Here is a 16,144-nt window from a genome sequence, read left to right as displayed (position 1 = left end):
TGACATTTTTTTTTCTTAAATTCCATATATATGTGTTAGCATACGGTATTTGTCTTTTTCTTTCTGACTTACTTCACTCTGTATGACAGACTCTAGGTCTATCCATCTCATTAGAAATAGCTCAATTTCGTTTCTTTTTAAGGCTGAGTAATATACCATTGTATATATGTGCCACATCTTCTTTATCCATTCGTCCGATGATGGGCACTTAGGTTGTTTCCATCTCCAGGCTATTGTAAATAGAGCTGCAATGAACATTTTGGTACATGACTCTTTTTGAATTTTGGTTTTCTCAGGGTATATGCCCAGTAGTGGGATTGCTGGGTCATATGGTAGTTCTATTTTTAGTTTTTTAAGGAACCTCCATACTGTTCTCCATAGTGGCTGAACCAATTCACATTCCCACCAGCAGTGCAAGAGTGTTCCCTTTTCTCCACACCCTCTCCATCATTTATTGTTTCTAGATTTTTTGATGATGGCCATTCTGACTGGTGTGAGATGATATCTCATTGTAGTTTTGATTTGCATTTCTCTAATGATTAATGATGTTGAGCATTCTTTCATGTGTTTGTTGGCAGTCTGTATATCTTCTTTGGAGAAATGTCTATTTAGGTCTTCTGCCCATTTTTGGATTGGGTTGTTTGTTTTTTTGTTATTGAGCTGCATGAGCTGCTTGTAAATTTTGGAGATTAATCCTTTGTCAGTTGCTTCATTTGCAAATATTTTCTCCCATTCTGAGGGTTGTCTTTTGGTCTTGTTTATGGTTTCCTTTGCTGTGCAAAAGCTTTGAAGTTTCATTAGGTCCCATTTGTTTATTTTTGGTTTTATTTCCATTACTCTAGGAGGTGGGTCAGAAAGGATCTTGCTGTGATTTATGTCATAGAGTGCTCTGCCTATGTGCAAAAGCTTTTAAGTTTCATTAGGTCCCATTTGTTTATTTTTGTTTTTATTTCCATTTCTCTAGGACGCGGGTCAAAAAGGATCTTGCTGTCATTTATGTCATAGAGTGTTCTGCCTATGTTTTCCTCTAACAGTTTGATAGTTTCTGGCCTTACATTTAGGTCTTTAATCCATTTTGAGCTTATTTTTGTGTATGGTGTTAGGGAGTGTTCTAATCACATACTTTTACATGTACCTGTCCAGTTTTCCCAGCACCACTTATTGAACAGGCTGTCCTTTCTCCACTGTATATTCCTGCCTCCTTTATCAAAGATAAGGTGACCATATGTGCGTGGCTTTATCTCTGGGCTTTCTATCCTGTTCCATTGATCCATATTTCTGTTTTTGTGCCAGTACCATACCGTCTTGATTACTGTAGCTTTGTAGTATAGTCTGAAGTCAGGGAGCCTGATTCCTCCAGCTCCGTTTTTCGTTCTCAAGATTGCTTTGGCTATTCGGGGTCTTTTGTGTTTCCATACAAATTGTGAAATTTTTTGTTCTAGTTCTGTGAAAAATGCCAGTGGTAGTTTGATAGGGATTGCATTGAATCTGTAGATTGCTTTGGGTAGTAGAGTCATTTTCACAATGTTGATTCTTCCAATCCAAGAACATGGTATATCTCTCCACCTATTTGTATCATCTTTAATTTCTTTCATCAGTGTCTTATAATTTTCTGCATACAGGTCTTTTATCTCCTTGGGTAGGTTTATTCCTAGATATTTTATTCTTTTTGTTGCAATGGTAAATGGGAGTGTTTTCTTAATTTCACTTTCAGATTTTTCATCATTAGTGTATAGGCATGCCAGAGATTTCTGTGCATTAATTTTGTATCCTGCTACTTTACCAAATTCATTGATCAGCTCTAGTAGTTTTCTGGTAGTGTCTTTAGGATTCTCTATGTATAGTATCATGTCATCTGCAAACAGTGACAGCTTTACTTCTTCTTTTCCGATTTGGATTCCTTTTATTTCCTTTTCTTCTCTGATTGCTGTGGCTAAAACTTCCAAAACTATGTTGAATAAGAGTGGTGAGAGTGGGCAACCTTGTCTTGTTCCTGATCTTAGTGGAAATTACACCACCTATCTTTATTCAAGGAGACTAAGCACAAACAAAGCAAGGCCCTGGTATTCTGTTGGCCACATGTACAAATTTGGTTCCACTCATTGGACATTCATTCACTGACAGTACAAAGCAGGCCCCAGGTTGGCACTAGTAGAGGCACAAGAATGGTTAAGACTCTGCTCTGCCCTCAAGGACCTCCTAGTCTGAGTGGAGGTAAGGGAATGAGACAAAGCAGAGAAGGGTTAAGGCCACAAGGGGAGTCCGGGGAGGAGGGTGGGTACAGGGGGAAGGCTTCCTGGAGGTGGGTGCATCTGAGCAGAGGGATGGAAGGATAGGTACCATTCTGGCCAGTAAAGATGGAGAGAGGGGCATCTGAGGTAAAGGGCCCAGCAGGAGCGAAGGAAGGTAGTGAGTAACACAGTTGGTCCAGGGCCCAGAGAGGAGCCCAGACTGGCCAAACAATGGTAGATAAGATGGGAGGGAAGGAGGCTGAGGCCAGATCACGGACAGCCAAGTGCCAGAGTGAGAAGTCCAGCCTCATTTTAAGGGGGGAAACCATACTAGGTATTTGAGCAGAGAAGCACCTGGATTCAGATGAGACAAGTGACACATCCTATAAGCCATGAGGAGGGCAGGTGGCCTCTCCAGACAGAACTGTAGGATCAGAAGTGGGACAAGTTATCAAGGGGTCTGGAGTCAGATGTCAGGAACTGGTGAGGAAGGGGCCTCAAGTCCCCATCCTGGATGCAAATGGCATGCGCTCCAATCACACTGACAGAGATGCACAACACACACAGACACACACAGAGTGTTCACATACACACACTCTCTCCCCCCAGCCTCGTCTAAGCCTTGGGGACACAGTCAGCTGGGCTGGGGACAGGGAGAAAACCAGACCCCTCCGTGGGTACTCCATGTCTGCCAGGGCCTCCCTGAGAGGGTGGGCTGGATCAACCCAGGACCCCCAGCAGCTCCCCCAGACTCAGCTCAAACTGGCCCAGCTACATTCCTCAGCTAATCTTCACAATCTGGCAGGCGGTTGCCTGAGCAACCGTCAGCCACAATTTGGGAAGGCAGGATGATGGTTTATCTACATCCGGCTGGGCTCCGGATGGGGTGATGTAAGGGGCAAAGCAACCTCTGCAGGAGGAGCCAGAGTGCGGGAGGGGGTCTCCCTGGAGTGAGGGTCTCCACCCTTCCATATGCTTGTACTGCCATATGCAGACCTGTGTGTGTGTGTGTGTGTGTGTGTGTGTGTGCGCGCGCACGTGCGTACACATGTACATGGCTGTGAGACTGATAGCCTGGTACTGACTTGTGAGTACTCGACTGGGAGGCAGAAGGCCTGGATCTAATTGCTGCTGAGCCTCTAACTTCCTGTGTGACCCTGGGCAGGCGGCTTGTCCTCTCCGAAGCCCTGCTTCCTCACCTATGAAATGAGAACGGGGACCTTGGTGACCTCTAAGGCTGTTCCACCTCTAGAATTCTGATTCCATTCGTGTGAGCAAGTATATGGGCAAGAATAACTTGAAGGCAGAGAGAGATACTATAGGGGAGAGGTGAGGGTGAGTGGGGCTCTCCCAGTGTAGGTCCCTCAGGCACCGTGCTGTGAAGTTGTGGGTGTGTGGCTGTGCGTTTATCTGCAGAGATATATGGGCACATTCAGCAGAAAGCATGTGCCTAAGGGGGAGGTGAGTGTACACGGCAGGTAGAGGGGAGCCGTGCGTGCGTGCGTGAGCGTGCACGCGTGTGCACGTGGGCACCACAAGCATGGAAGCAACAGACTTCCTCACCACCAGACAGAGAATGGTGTTCTGTGCCAAGTGTGGCTGCCAGCCACCATCAGTGTTTTCCGAAGACCCTAGGTAAACAGAGGCTGTTTGCAATGAGATTTTTGTTCCCTTTGGTTTGTCAGTAGAACATTCAGTTCCCAAGGGACGGCCCCAGGAGAAACAAAACTCCTCCCGACAGATTACAAATTTAGGGGCTGGCATCGTACCCAACACCTGGCATAGCCCCAACCCTTGCCTGGGGAACCCAAATACAACCCCAAGGATAACACTGGTCTATTTCACCATCTGAAGCCACACCCCCTTTCTAGGTAGCCCAACCCAACCCTAGAACCAACACAGGCTCACCCTTGGACATTCCTGCCCAACCCAGCCCCATCCCATGTTCTCCACCACAATAACAGCTCCATCTCAGGCCTGTCTAACCCCTACCTCCTCCCTTCTTGAGATCAGAGACTGTCTCTTAATGCCTTTGAGCCCCATCCCAAGCCCTGTGTATAGTAGGATGCCAACAGTGGCTGGACTTATCAACCCCATGATCCCAGCTAGTCTGATCCAGGCTCAAGGACCATGACTCCAGCCCAGAGACCCGGCCCAGCCCACTTCACTGCTCTCCTGGCCCAGATCAACACAACCAGACCTTGGCTGGGGCTCCCCCAAGCTGCCCTCCAGAGCCCTGAATAATTGATGCGCAATTAACAAGGGCAGGGCTGGCAGCAACATGCCCACCTTTTAATCACCCAGCATTCAGCAGAGCTGCAACCAAGAACACCCAGGGCCAGGCCACAGGGAGAGAAAGCTGAGCTGATATCCCCTACAGGAGCCAATACAGAACCCAGCGATGCCAACATCCCTCCATCTCTACTGAGAATAGAAGGAAGCCAACTACAGCAGGGGAAGCTTCGGCCAGGCTCACTCCCCATCTCCCGGATCAATATGCCCAGCAAATCCCAAAGTTAGCAGCAGGGCTGCCATGTTGTTAGTGTAAGGGGAAGGCACAGGGCGGGGCCAGACTCCATACAGAGGCAAAGGGCTGAATGGAGGGTCGTTCTTTGCAGAGGTGCAGCGGGCAAAGGGTACACAGACCCCTGTAGTGCAGACGCCGTGTGTCATATAAAAACGCAGTGCAGCGTAGAGAGGCAGAGGGCTGTGCACGAACACGTACAGTGCAAAGATCTGGACTTTCTAACGGTCCCGTGGCAAGAGAGGGCTACGTGGCTGCGGTGTGGTGTGTTGCAGGTGCAATGCAGCAGCTCCACTATACAGAGGCGGAGCGCAGTTAGACAATGCAGGGGGGCAGAGGAGTGTACACAGACCCCCACGCAACACCTGGCACAGCACGGCAGGACTGGTCGGTGCCACGATGCAGTGGAGAGGTGCCCCATCCATCGTGGCCATGACCCAGAGCTGCACAGAGTGCAGCAGTGAGCACTTAGTGGTACATTGGGCTGGCGCTCAGCACCAAGGGATAGGTGTATGCAGGAACACCGAGGGGGTATGTCCAAGCCTCACTAGGCTTGGCACATAGTTGGCGCTCCATGAATTCTCACTGAAAGCATGTCTAGTGGAGGCATGCAGAACATGCAGAGATACAGGGAAGAGAAAGACATGGCGCAGTGCAGAAGGAATTGCTGGGTGCTCGATACAGTCCCAAGGAGTACAGTAAGTGCAGACTTGAGAGCAGGGCTAGAAAGTGGCACCAAAATGAAATGTAGTAAAGACACCATGTGGAACAGGGAAGTCAGTGCAAGAGCTCTGCATCTTGAGATCCAGTAGAACGCACACAACCCAACAGTGAGCAGGTATAGTGCAGGGTAGAGGCCCAGGACAGCGCCCGTGTGCAGCGCACAGACGCAACGTCGGCTACTTGCACAGGTAATGCCTGCAAAAACCCACGCCAGTCCCGAGCCCAACAGAATGGCCTCAAGCTGCAGTGTAGCTACCGACTCCTCGGGCAGTGCGCAGTGGGGGCCAGAGGAACACTGCAGTGAGGCCACTTGAAGCAAAGATGCTGCTCAACTGGGGCTGCCAACAGAAACCTGGGGAAGGACACCAGCTGACACCTCAGTGGCCGTACAGGGTGAGATAACCTAGAGGGTGGCGTTACAGCGGCAGTGGTACAGTATGACGGGCTGGGCCTGGAGATGCGCATCTCCAGTGCAGTGCAGTGAAGCAGTGGGGCAGAAGTGCTGTGCCGGTCAAAGGGGCACTGTGTTTGCACAGCGCGACGGTGGACTGCAGACAGGCTGTGCCCGGCCATGCCCGATGCAGTGCAGCACAGAGAGGCCGTGTGACGCAGATGCAGCGTCGTGGTAGACGGCATCTGTTGGCACAGTGCAGTGGTGCGTTGCCAGGGACTATGCACAATCCCAGGAGGGTCCACAAGCCCAACACAACATCATCATCCAGTAGAGTCACACAGCACAGAAGAGCCACAAACACACAAATGGCAGCACAACCGCAGAACAGAGGCACAGCACAACGGGACAATGCGGGTGGAGCATACAGACACGCGGGAGAGTCCACACAGCCAACGTAATGCGGAATCTCACACAGCGCAGCCATGCAGCCTAGGGCTGAGATGCAGTGCAGTGCAAGGATGCAATGCAGTGGCCCAGTCCTGAGGTGATGGGTCCAGGACTCCCCAGAGAGCACACACCCAGAGCAGGCCGGGGCTTTGATGCAGAGCAGTTCTTAGTGTGAGGTGAAGACGTGGCACACTTCTCCCTATGATGCACTGGAGAGCAGGGGAGCCGGGACCCCCAGAAACCCTTGTGCCTACAGCTCTGCCTGGCTGGGCTGGCTACCCCATGGGTTGGGGGTGAGGCCTCATCTGCCCTGGGGGCTTCCCCCCACCTCACCTCCCACTCCCAGCATCTTCCACCCCAGGGACTCTCCAAGGGCACGGGATGAAGCCACTGCCACCCGTGGGGCAGACAGCCAGAACTGAGCACATTGTCCGGGTATTTCTATCTGAGCAGGGCCCCAGCATGCAGGCAGGGAACAATGAATTCAGATTCTGCTGAAAAGCTTTTGGACAATTAAAGCACAGCCCCTGGCCCCCAGCCCAGGGACAGGCAGTGTGGGACAGGACGGGAGAGAGAGAGAGACGCAGAGGGAGACCTATTGGATTAGGCCTTGGCACAGGGTGGGCGGGAAGTGGAATGAACGGAGGGGAAGGGGTGAGAGGCGAGCCAGACCCGATGACCTGGATGGTCACTCCAGCACTCCCAGCCACCATCACCCCTCCCAGGCCTCGGTTTCATCAGAAGCCAAGAACAAACTTTTCTGAGCACACAGAATGCTGCGCACATACACACACCCTTAATAACAGTTCAGCACACACAGTGCCTACTACACGCCAGAGCCTGTTCTGAACGATATACGTGTCTATATAAAATATATCCTCATAGCAACCCCGTGCAGCGGGTTCGTTCCATTATTATCCCCATCTCACAGATGAGAACACTAAAGGCCCAGAGAGGTCAAGTAACTTGCCCAAGGGTTACATGGCTAGCAGTGGTAGAGTGAGGATTCGAACCCAGATGGTGTGGCTCCCAAGTCCATGCTCTTCACCACCACACTCTAGGTACAAACACACGGGCACACACGCACAACCACACAGGTGTACACATACACACATGCAAGCACACACACAGACACATCCTGAGCAATGTATTTCCCAGTCTCTCAGCTGAGACCCACCTGTCCTGTCCAGATAGGTTTCTGATACCTCCCAGTTGTCACCTCTTATCCCCCGTCAGCTGTCCCATATCCCCCTTCTATCCATCCCTCACCTGTCCCCCAACCCTCAGTTGTTCCCCCAACACCACCTGTCCCCTCATTCCCAGCTGTTCCCACCCCCCAGATATATCTTTATTGCAAGTAATCTCCCATCCCCCATGTTGTCCCCCACCCCCAAGTTGTCACTCCACCCCACTCAAATATCTCCAACACCCCTTCCCAACTTCCCTATCCCAATCCTTCATCCTCTCCACCTATACTCAGCTCCCAAACCTCAGGGACCCCTCGAAGCCCCCCTTTTCTTCATCCCTTCAGATTCACCACCAGGTCCTGGGGTCTGCACCCTGGGAATCCGCTCAAGACCTCCTGAGTCATCCAGTAACAGCTGCCTTCTGAGTTGTCAACCCCAGGGGTCCTCCCCAGCCATTCTTCAGGCAATGGCAGCCCCACCCAGGGCCAGCCAAGGGGGGACACCGGCCCCCAACCATGACTGCCCTCTGGAGCCCCAGCTCTACTCCAACTCCGAGCCTTCCCTGTGTACCCAGGGGTCCACATCAATGCAAACACTGAGTAGGCACATGCCATGTACAAGGCCCTGGGGACGGGAGATGACAATGATCCAGCCCAGCCCTTCCTCCCAGCCTAGTGGGGAAGGAGACGGAAAACACTGCAGCCCACTGACACATGTGCATGGTGGGAGAAACCTGGCCAGCCGTGTCGGTTGGTGTCTGGGAAGGCTTTCCTGGGGAAGTGACATCAGAGCTGGACTTCTGAAGGCTGAGCGAGTAGCCAGGCCTCCAGGAAGCAAGACGGGTGGGAGTGGTGTTCTCGGCAGAAGGCACAGCATGTGCAAAGGCAGAGAGGCGTGAAAGGGCCTGGCCGGTTCTGGGACCAACATTGGCCTGGTGAGCCTGGATCATAAGGTGGACGTGGGGAGTGGGGTCAGGGGAGGAGAGGCATAAACATGAAGCTGTCACGGAAAGCAGAGGCTGGGTCATACAGGGCCTTATCTGCCATGTTAGGCTTTGGTCCCTGGGTGCTGGAGAGTCTTCAGCTTAGCACAAGGGAGTGGCAGGATCCTATGCCTGCCTGTGAGGTCATTCAAATCCCAGGGTGGTAGAAGCACTAGTGGCAGAATGGAGACCAAGGCGGGGGCTGCTGCAATCGTCCAGGCAAGAAATGACGCGGCTGGAGAGAAGGGGACGTGGATTCAGCAAAACCTTCTTCAGTGGCCACTGAGCGACAGGCCATCCACTCCTTGAGGTGTCCGGGCCTCACTAAAGATGCTGTAGGCCCTGCACCTCTAGACCATCACTGTCTATAGAATTTTCTGCTGTGATGGAAATGCTCTCTACCTTCACAGACTGACCAATTCCATAGCTACTAGCAACAGGCGACTCTCGAGGACTTGAAATCTGGCTGGTGAGACTGAGGGACCGAATGTTTATTTTAATGAACTGTAGCTAGGTGGCCACATGTAAGTGGCCACCATACTGAAGAGAGCAGGTAGAGAACATTTCCATCATTTTAGAAAGTTCTATTGGATAACACAGCTCTAGAATGACGAACCATAGAGAAGCAGAACCACTGGGGTCTCCTCCAGTGGCAGCACCCTCTGGCAGCTGTAGGGAGGTGAGAAGGCAAGCCCCAGGGAAGGCAGTGTCACAGGCTGAGCTGGCACAGCCCCAGTCCCTGGTCCACAGCTGCGTACGGTCACCGGGACACTCCCCACCCAAACATGCATATCCCTTTCCAGGAGACGCAGACACCTAAATATACAAATAAACACACAGACCACAGGGCACCCCACAGCCAAACTCACAAACACCTGGGTACTCCAATGCATGCGCACCCCACTGCTAGATACATATATACCCCACACCCGGACACTTGGGTACCCACACCCAGACACCCAGGCAGCCTGGGCAGCCCCACAGCTGGACACAACACGGCTACACTCCCACACACCCATTAACCTGAGGACTCCCAGACACCTGGATACACCCACCTCCAGATCCAGAGACACTGGGATATCCTTATGTTGACACACCCAGTTCCTCCCACATCCTGGCACTGGGACACCCACACCCAGAACCTGAGACACCACCCACCCAAATAGCTCCACCCCCAAACTCCTGGAATCTGACACTTGGATACCCAGACACCCCAGCATCAGGCTCCCCAGGTTCAGACCAGCTTGTCGCCTCCTTACTCCAAGTTCAGATCCTGCCACACAGGGTAACCAGATGGCTAGACTCCCTGAGAAGCCACACATGTGTCCTGTGCCCCAGGCTGCAATCATACCATCAGAACCACACACACACACACACACACACACACACACACACACACACACACACTCTGACTGCCCAGATGTCAGAATCACACCTGCACACACCTCAGCCTCCTCCCTGAACCCCACCTGCAGGGGTCAACACAGGGGGCAGCTCTCCTCCCTTCCTGGGCTCACAGGCAGCCAGGACAGAGGCTGAGACAGAGGACAGAGTCTGCCCTCCTGCCGCAGGGCCCTCCCCTCCTCCCCAGACGCTCAGACTGACAGTTGGGACTCGATGCCTCTCACCAACTGCCGAACCTCCAGCACAAAGAGCTGAGACCAGAGGCCGGACAGGCCCTGCCAGCTGCTGGGGGGCAAGGGCAGTGGGGGTGGGGCTCGAAGGACGGTGGCTGGGGGGAGGGGCTGGCAGGCAGAGAGTTGACCTCTCCAACTCACAGCTCCCAGACAACACTCTCTGCATGGCCTTTTCACACACACCATCCCCCAGCAGAATTTTCCAGATTCCTGGAGGGAAACCTATTATATGTAATCTCTACTTTCAGTGGAGTCAGTGCGCCCCCATCTGGCATCTCCAGCTCAGAACCTGACCCACGGGACATCGCTCATTCTTTCATGCTGGGTGTATTTACTCAGCGGGAGTGGGCCAGGCCTTGTACCTGGCACTAAAGATTCAGAAGGAAACTAAATACCCAGTCCCTGTCCCCACAGAGCTCATGTAAGGGAGAAAGGACAAATAAACTGTAATTACAATAATTACGGTGTTATGGAAAACCCTAATCAACCCCCACCCTCCCTTTTTAGGATAGAAGGGGGAGTAACCAAGGAAGGCTTCAGAGAGGAGGTGATGTCTAACCTAAAATCCTAAGGAGGAGCAGGAGATCACCCAGTGAAGAGGTGGAGTTAGAGAGTTCTGGGGAGAAAACATAGCTTGTGCAAAGGCCCAGAGAGGAGATGGCAGGAGTGGACATTTAGTGGGTATTAGTAAGTGGGTTAGACTGGCCACAGCATAGGATGCAAGGCAAGTAGTGCAAAGCTGATGGGACTGGACAGGCAGGCAAGGGTTAGAGCAGGCAAGAGGACATAGTGGGAGGGACTTAACCCAGGAGGTAATGGGGAGCCTTCAAAGGGTTTCAAACATGTGTTTTAGGAAGATCCCTTACACTATGGAGGGAGGGGTGGAGGAAGAGGCTGGAGCCTTCCTGCCTGTGAAAGATGGATGAGGATGGAGAGAAGGGGACAGATGAGAGAGATCCTGAGATGGCATAAAGGTAGGATGCATCAGGATGTAGGGAGAGCAGCTTGGAGGAGGGAGGGGGTTAAAAGACGAAGGAGGGCACAAGGTACACCAGCGACTCTAACTAACCCAGCCCTGCATGAAAAGCCACCACCCACCCCATTCTAGCTTAGCTGATGAAGGCATGGAAGGATGGCAGCATGCCTGGAGCAAGCAGGGTGCCCCCCTGGATCTTCTCTGACACCAGAGCTAGGACGGAGGCTGTCCAGGAGCTCAGCACCCACCCCCCACTCTGGCCACTCACACTTCTTCCTGCTGAGTCCCTCCCCCACCCCCAGGGAGAAGGGCCAGCTGCCCAGACAAGCCTTTATTGCCCAACCTGAAACCACTGGGCAGCCTCTCCCTCATTCCTGCTGTCCACAACTCCAGCAACCAAAAGGACAAAATGAGCTAGAACACAGCAGAATAAATTACTGCCAGATTTGCATGGCTCAGAGACATCACCACCCACCCTCTGGGGGAGGGAGACTCAGGAGGCCTTCAGGGAGCTGGGCTGACTCTAATCAACGTGGGGACAAGGGGAGCTCACACCCCTTCTACTAAGGGCTTCTGAACTAAGCTCAACAGTAATAGCTACAGGTGCCAGGAACCGTAGAAGTGAAGTGACTTGCCCAAGGTCACAGGGACAGCATGTGGCAGAGACAGACTTGCACCCAGGTCCCTCTGGCTTCAAATCACAGTCTCTGGCTCTGTAGCAGTCCTCAAAACCATCTTTTGTTCCCTGGCACTCACAAACAGAGCTTTAGTCTACAATCTACCACGTACCATACACCTTCATTATGAAGCCCATGGGGCAGATGAGAAAACGGCGGCCCCAAGAATGGAAGTAACCCACTCAAGATCTCACTCCCAAACCTCAGTCCTTGACAGTCTCCCCTACTGGCAGGAGCTAGGGCACCTGAGGGTTCTTGGAATCAAGATGATGGTGCCAGGGATGGGGGAGCATGTACCCTTGGTTTGATCTCAGGGTGGGGGAGGGGGACAAAGTTGCTGCAGGACAGGGGGGAGGGATTGGGGGAGGATAAGGAGGGAGGTCGCCTTAGGCGTCCTCTCGGGCACCAAGCGGTCAAAGCTAAAGCTGTGCGCGATGGCCTGGGACCGCTGGGCCCGGCAGAGCTCAGAGCCAGTGGCCAGGGCAGCTGCAGGTGCCCAGGGAGCTCCGCCCGAGGGGACGGAGGGAGCAGCGGGGCAGCGAACGCTTTCGGGAGGGGCCAGTTCTCGGAGACCGGCGGCCTGAAGGAGTCTCTGGGGCCGACGTGCTTCTGCCTGTGTCTTGGCTCGGGTACCCGTCTGGGGCATCTCCCCGTTACTCAGCGCCCCGGGTACCAGGCTGAAGCCGCCCAACTGGAGGGGCTAGGGGTGCTGAGGCCACCACCGGTAAGGGACCGGCCACCCCCGCCCCAGGGGAGGCATCGGGCGCAACTCAGCAGAAGAGGGCCGCAGTCTGGGATCCCAGGCCTCAGGGTAGGATGGGGGGTTGGGAAGGGGGTGGACAGACACACCAACACACACACAGATTACACACGGTCCACAGCACACACGGGTACACAGACACAGCTTTAGATACACACATTCAGAAACGCTATCACACGTACAATTACACACACACACACACACACACACACACACAAACACAGCCCAAAAGACTCCAGACTCCAAAACACACCCAGAGACAGCGCGGTCATACAGCACACAGAAGCCCGGAGACACGGCCGTCCCGGCCGGCGGGGAGGCCGCACAAAGTTGCGGAGTCGACTGAGGGGGTGTCCCGGGAGACCCCTGCGTTCGCGGCGCCCCCAGCGCGCAACAGGAGGGGGCGCCGTCCGGCCGCCCAGAGCCAGGCCCGGCCCGCCCAGACTCACCCCCGCCCAGCTGCCCTGGAGCAGCCACGGCCCGGCCCCCGCAGGAGCGCCCGGGCGCCCGGCCTTACCCTCCCTCCGGCCTCGGCGCGCCCCGCGGCCCCCCGCGTCCGCCACCCCCCCGCGCCGGGCCCTCCCCAGTCCCGGGCCGGGCGCCCCGCAGCCCCGGCGCCGCCTCGGATCTGCCGCCAGCCAGCGCCGCGCCGAACTTGCGAAACAACAAACAGCCCGAAATGTCGGAGTCGGCGGCCGCCGGGCCCCCATCCCTTCCTGGCGAGCCTCAGGCCCGGCCCGACCCGGGAGGGGAGGGGAGGAGAAGGGAGGGGGCGCCGCCACGACAACTTGTTCCGGGCCCGCGCGCCCCACACGCACACCCGAGGGACACACACACACACACACACCCTGTCACCGCCCCCTCGGGCGGCCCCGGGCCCCGTGCACACAGCCACGGCCCAGGCGCGCACCACACTCGCAACATTCCCGGACACGCAGCAGGCACGCACGAACACACTCACATCCGTTCCAGACACGCTCCTACACACGCATTCCCGGCACATTTGGCATTCACTCGGACCCGCGCAGCCCCCCGTCGGCGCACACCACCAACCCCAGACACTCCCACACGTACACATTGCGCACACGGCGCACGGACACACACGTTCCGGACCCGTTCCCACGCCTTCACACACGTACACGGATCTCACAAGCACACACACCGCACACGCGTTCCCTGCTCCACACGCGGGCAGAATCCACAGAGCACTCTTCGCCACACGCAGAACACAAACACACGAGCCATTCTCGGACACACAGCAAGCAAACACTCCGGGCTAGGGCACACAAAATGCCCACAAATGCAGCACATTAACAGACACAACTCCTGCCACACAACCAAACTCAAATGTACAAACAACAGGCACACAGTCCTACTTGGCCCCACACACACTACACAGTGGCAGAGACACAAGACAGCGCACACCCCATGCCTCCTCGATGCACACAACATTCACCTCAACATACTCGTGGACACACAACACACACAGCACCTCTTCTTGCACATAACTCAGGACACACACCATTCGCAGGCACACAACACCCCGAGCACACGATCGCACATCCCACACTCAGACACACAGGGAGCAGGCTCGCAACGTCCGGTCACCCAACACTCCCACTTTCTTTCGAGCTACGCCACGGGCGCCGGGGGCTCCGCGGGGCAAGCTGGGTCCGACCGACTCGCGCTTACCTGCCGGAGTCTCGGTCTCGGGCGCGCAAAGCTGGAAGGTGAGCGCCAGGACGAGAGCCTGGGCGCGGGCCATGGTGCGCCGCAGCCTGCCCCGGGGGCCCGGCGCGGGGGGCGCAGCCGCCGGAGCCCGAGCCGGGCCCGAGGAGAGCCAGAGCCGGAGCGAAGCGGCGCGGCGCGGAGCGGGACTGGCGCCGAGTCCAGAGCGGGAGCCCAAGCAAGCGGGGCGCTGACGTCAGGCTCGGCCGCGCGTTCCTCGGTCTCGAGGCGCCCCCTGCTGGCAGCCGCGCGCGCCGCTGCCCGGTTCGGTGGCCCGCGGCCCTGATGCGCCCCTCCCCCACTCCCGGACCCCCTGGAGATCCCGGGCTGGGGCCCGGGCGCCCACCAGCCTCTGCACCCACCGGGCACCGACATTCTTAGGTGAGCAGGTCCACGCCTCTGCTCACTGCCCGCGCCTAGCTCCCACACAGCTCTCCAGGACAGAGACCAGGGACACCCAGCCTCTCAGTCCCATCCAACGCTTGAATCCCCTCTACCTAGATCCCGTCAAATGCGCATCCATACATACCTCCAAGGACAGGGAGCTCATCACCTACCAAAAGCGGTGGTGGGGTCTTCGGGAAAGCTAGCTTTTAACGTCGTTCATAGTATTGCTTTACCATCCTTTTAAAGTTCATGAGATCCGTAGTGATGTCCCCCTTTCATTTCTGATATTAGTAATTTGTGTCCTTTCTCTTTTCTTCATCTGGCTAGAGGCTTGTCGATGTATTGATCTTTTCAAAGAACCAGCTTCTGGTCTGGCTGACTTTTCTCTATTGATTTTCCATTTCACTGATTTCAGCTCTAATTTTTGTTGTTTTCCTGCTTCCTTGGCATTCAATTTGCTCTTCCTTTTCTAGTTTCCTGAGGCAGAAGCTAGTTTAGACGATCAATTGCAGATCTTTCTTCTTTTCTCATATATGCATTCAGTGCTATAAATTTCCCTCTGTGCACTGCTTTCCCCACATCCCACAAATTTTGATAAGTCGTGTTTTCATTTTCATTCAGTTTTCATTTAGTTTGAAATTTTAAAATTCCTCTTGAGATTTCTCCTTTGACCCATGTGTTATTTAGAAGTGTGTTAATCTCCAAGTATTTGGGGATTTTTCAACTCTCTTTCTGTTATTGAATTCTAGTTAATTCCACTATGGTCTGAGAGCAATCACTGTATGATTCTTTTCTTTTAAATTTGTTAAGGTGTGTTTTATGGCCCAGTAGGTGGTCTATCTCCATGTGATCTTGGGAACAATGTGTATTCTGCTATTGTTGGATGAAGTAGTCTTTAGATGACCTCTATATTTAGTTGATTGATGGTGTTGTGGAGTTCAACTATGTCCTTTCTGATTTTCTGCCTGCTGGATATGTTTATTTCTTTTTATTTAGTTATTTACTTATTTATTTCTGGCTGTGTTGGGCTTCGTTGCTGTTCATGGGCTTCTCTAGTTGCGGCGAGTGGGGGCTACTCTTCGTTGCGGTGCACGGGCTTCACCTTGCGGTGGCTTCTCTTGTTGCGGAGCGTGGGCTCTGGCGTGCAGGCTTCAGTAGCTGTGGCATGTGGGCTTCAGTAGTTGTGGCATGAGAGCTTCAGTAGTTGTGACTCATGGGCTCTAGAGCGCAGGCTCAGTAGTTGTGGCGCACGGGCTTAGTTGCTCCACAGCACGTGGGATCCTCCCAGACCAGGGCTCAAACCCATGTCCCCTGCATCAGCAGGTGGATTCTCAACCACTGCACCACCAGGGAAGTCCTATGTTCATTTCTGACAGAGAGATGTTGAAGTCTCCAACTGTAATAGTGGATTCAGCAATTTCTCCTTGCAATGCTGGCTTTCAAAAAGTTCTTCCTCTTTATGCCATGAAATCTGCCCCCCTCACTGACTCT

The 16,144-nt window shown here is 54.0% G+C and overlaps 1 protein-coding gene across 4 annotated transcripts in view; it reads right to left on the bottom strand.

Moving 5' to 3' along the window:
• The window catches only part of PTPRU (protein tyrosine phosphatase receptor type U), an 85,329-nt gene extending 70,918 nt beyond the window's left edge, over positions 1 to 14,411 (bottom strand). For 2 of the 4 annotated variants that reach the window (XM_032636469.1, XM_032636468.1), the window contains exon 1: positions 14,231 to 14,411. In XM_032636469.1, coding sequence (XP_032492360.1) covers positions 14,231 to 14,303 — 73 coding nt within the window. In that variant the 5' untranslated portion in view covers positions 14,304 to 14,411. Of the gene's footprint in view, positions 1 to 9,104; positions 9,295 to 14,230 lie in introns of those variants that run through there. The other 2 variants (XM_032636451.1, XM_032636460.1) reach the window with 1 other exon arrangement.
• Between the last annotated feature and the right edge of the window lie 1,733 nt (positions 14,412 to 16,144).

The sequence above is a fragment of the Phocoena sinus genome, chromosome 1 (genome assembly GCF_008692025.1).
Source record: "Phocoena sinus isolate mPhoSin1 chromosome 1, mPhoSin1.pri, whole genome shotgun sequence".
Taxonomy (NCBI): Eukaryota; Metazoa; Chordata; class Mammalia; order Artiodactyla; family Phocoenidae; genus Phocoena; species Phocoena sinus.
The sequence above is the reverse complement of the archived record's forward strand: the minus strand, read 5'-3'. Positions and strand labels throughout refer to the sequence as shown.